General features: G+C 51.5%; 1 protein-coding gene across 1 annotated transcript; it reads right to left on the minus strand.

Moving 5' to 3' along the window:
• Window positions 1-385: 385 nt before the first annotated feature.
• RNF152 (ring finger protein 152) lies at window positions 386-997 on the minus strand (the record flags this gene model as incomplete). Its single annotated transcript, XM_079718121.1, has 1 exon — window positions 386-997. One exon carries the CDS (start codon window positions 995-997, stop codon window positions 386-388), a length of 612 nt encoding a protein of 203 aa, XP_079574247.1.
• Window positions 998-1,771: the final 774 nt, after the last annotated feature.

Raw genomic sequence — 1,771 nt, forward strand, 5'->3', positions numbered from 1 at the left:
CATAGCAGCTTTGTTTTAATCTACCACATTTAGAGAAGATCACACTGTCTGCACTTCCACAGTTTAACATCTAAGTAGAATAGGTCTCTCTGGCAACATGATTTTGGGAAATCATAATTACAGTCCATTTAATACACGATTAGGAGGATGCATGCGATCGTCTTGGACGCTGTTGCCGCCAATAATCAGAGCGCTCTGCCTGGTATCTTGCTGACACCTCACATCCTGCCCTTCGTGTCTGTCTTGGGTTAATCAAGTGGCAGCCCAGAGGCCAGCACTCGGCACCCAGTGGTCAGCGTGGCCCCCCATCTCCTCACCACGGTCCATCGCCAACACCTGCTCAACCGCTAGTTGGCACCCACAAGAGACTTCCCCGCGGCCCTCTTCAGCCACAGGATATCACAGTGAAGCGCTTAGAAATGCAGGACATGTTGTGGAGCACGATGCCGAGAAGGAAGACCAGCACGCAGGCCACCAAGATCACAGTGCACACCCCGGACCACGTGGAGCTTTTCACCGCGCCCCGCCTGGCTGGCTCCTCCTCCACCGCCTCGGGCGGAGCCCCGCCCTGCAGAGGCTGCTGCTCTGCCGGGATGGTCACCACGGTGACGGACTTCTGCTGGCTCCCGGGCAGCAGACGGCAGCCCATGTCTCCGGGCAGCAGCGCTCGCTCCTTGGAGATGGGCAGGGGCAGCATGTAGCACCCATTGCTCGGAAGTTTGATGAAGACTGGGGTGTGCTCGGAGGCGTGCGGGATGGCGATGACGGCAAGGACCTCGGGGTCGTCCGGGAGCTGGGACACGGAGAAGCCCGGGGGCAGCTTGGTGATGCCCCGGCACCAGGGGCACCTCACGTCCTTCTGGCTCGTCCTCATCTGCTGAAGGCACACCGAGCAGCACGTGTGTTTGCAATCCAGCAACTTGGGCCTTCGCCGGGGGCTGTAGTAATTGAAGCAGATCTGACATTCCAGCAAAGACTCTTGGGAGAGCGTCTCCATGGTGGACTGTGGGCAGGAAGGCCAAGGCCGAGGGGGAGGAGCTTGTTCTCAGAGTCCACCACTCCGCCACCTTCTTTCCTGCAGTCTTTCCAAAGTCGCCGGGGGATCGGGGAGTTCACAGGCATCTAGCATACTCAGGCGTGTTCATTTCTGAAGGAGACAAAAAATGCAAACCAACTTAATTACTTCAAACAAGTTGACATGGATTTATACAGCTGCTCAAAAGTCTTGACACCAGGTCAAAAGGGTAAAGTTTCCCACTTGTGAGACTGTAGGAGTCCCGTAACGTCCAGTGGACGGTGATGAGTTGTCTCCGTGAATACTTTGCTTATTTCTGAAGAAACAAATATCTCTATGGGGTATACAGAGGGAGTCTGCTCTTTCTGTTTTATTGTTCTTCTGGATTGTTCTTCCAAATACACTGCAGAAATTCTCTCGTTTCCAATAAGTTTGTAGCATTTCGTAAAAGTAAATATCTTTCCTTAGATCCTCTCACCTTCTTTTTCTGACTCTACTTATCTTCCTGTAAGTATTCATTGCCAGATACGGGCAACTTTAAAAATCCAGGTATTTCATGTAACTAGCTCGCTCACTTGATATGGGTTAGGACTGTTCCTCTCTCACAGGTAATTAAAATGATGCCACCAAAGAAGCACATGCAGGCATCTGTTATCTTTTCCACCAAATCACCTGAACCAAGGCAATTCTTGTCAGTTGGTTTTAAAAAGAGACAAAAACAAAATAACCCCCAAATAACAACAGTGAACCTTTATG

This window comes from Hyperoodon ampullatus (assembly GCF_949752795.1).
Source record: "Hyperoodon ampullatus genome assembly, chromosome: 13".
NCBI classification, from domain to species: Eukaryota; Metazoa; Chordata; class Mammalia; order Artiodactyla; family Ziphiidae; genus Hyperoodon; species Hyperoodon ampullatus.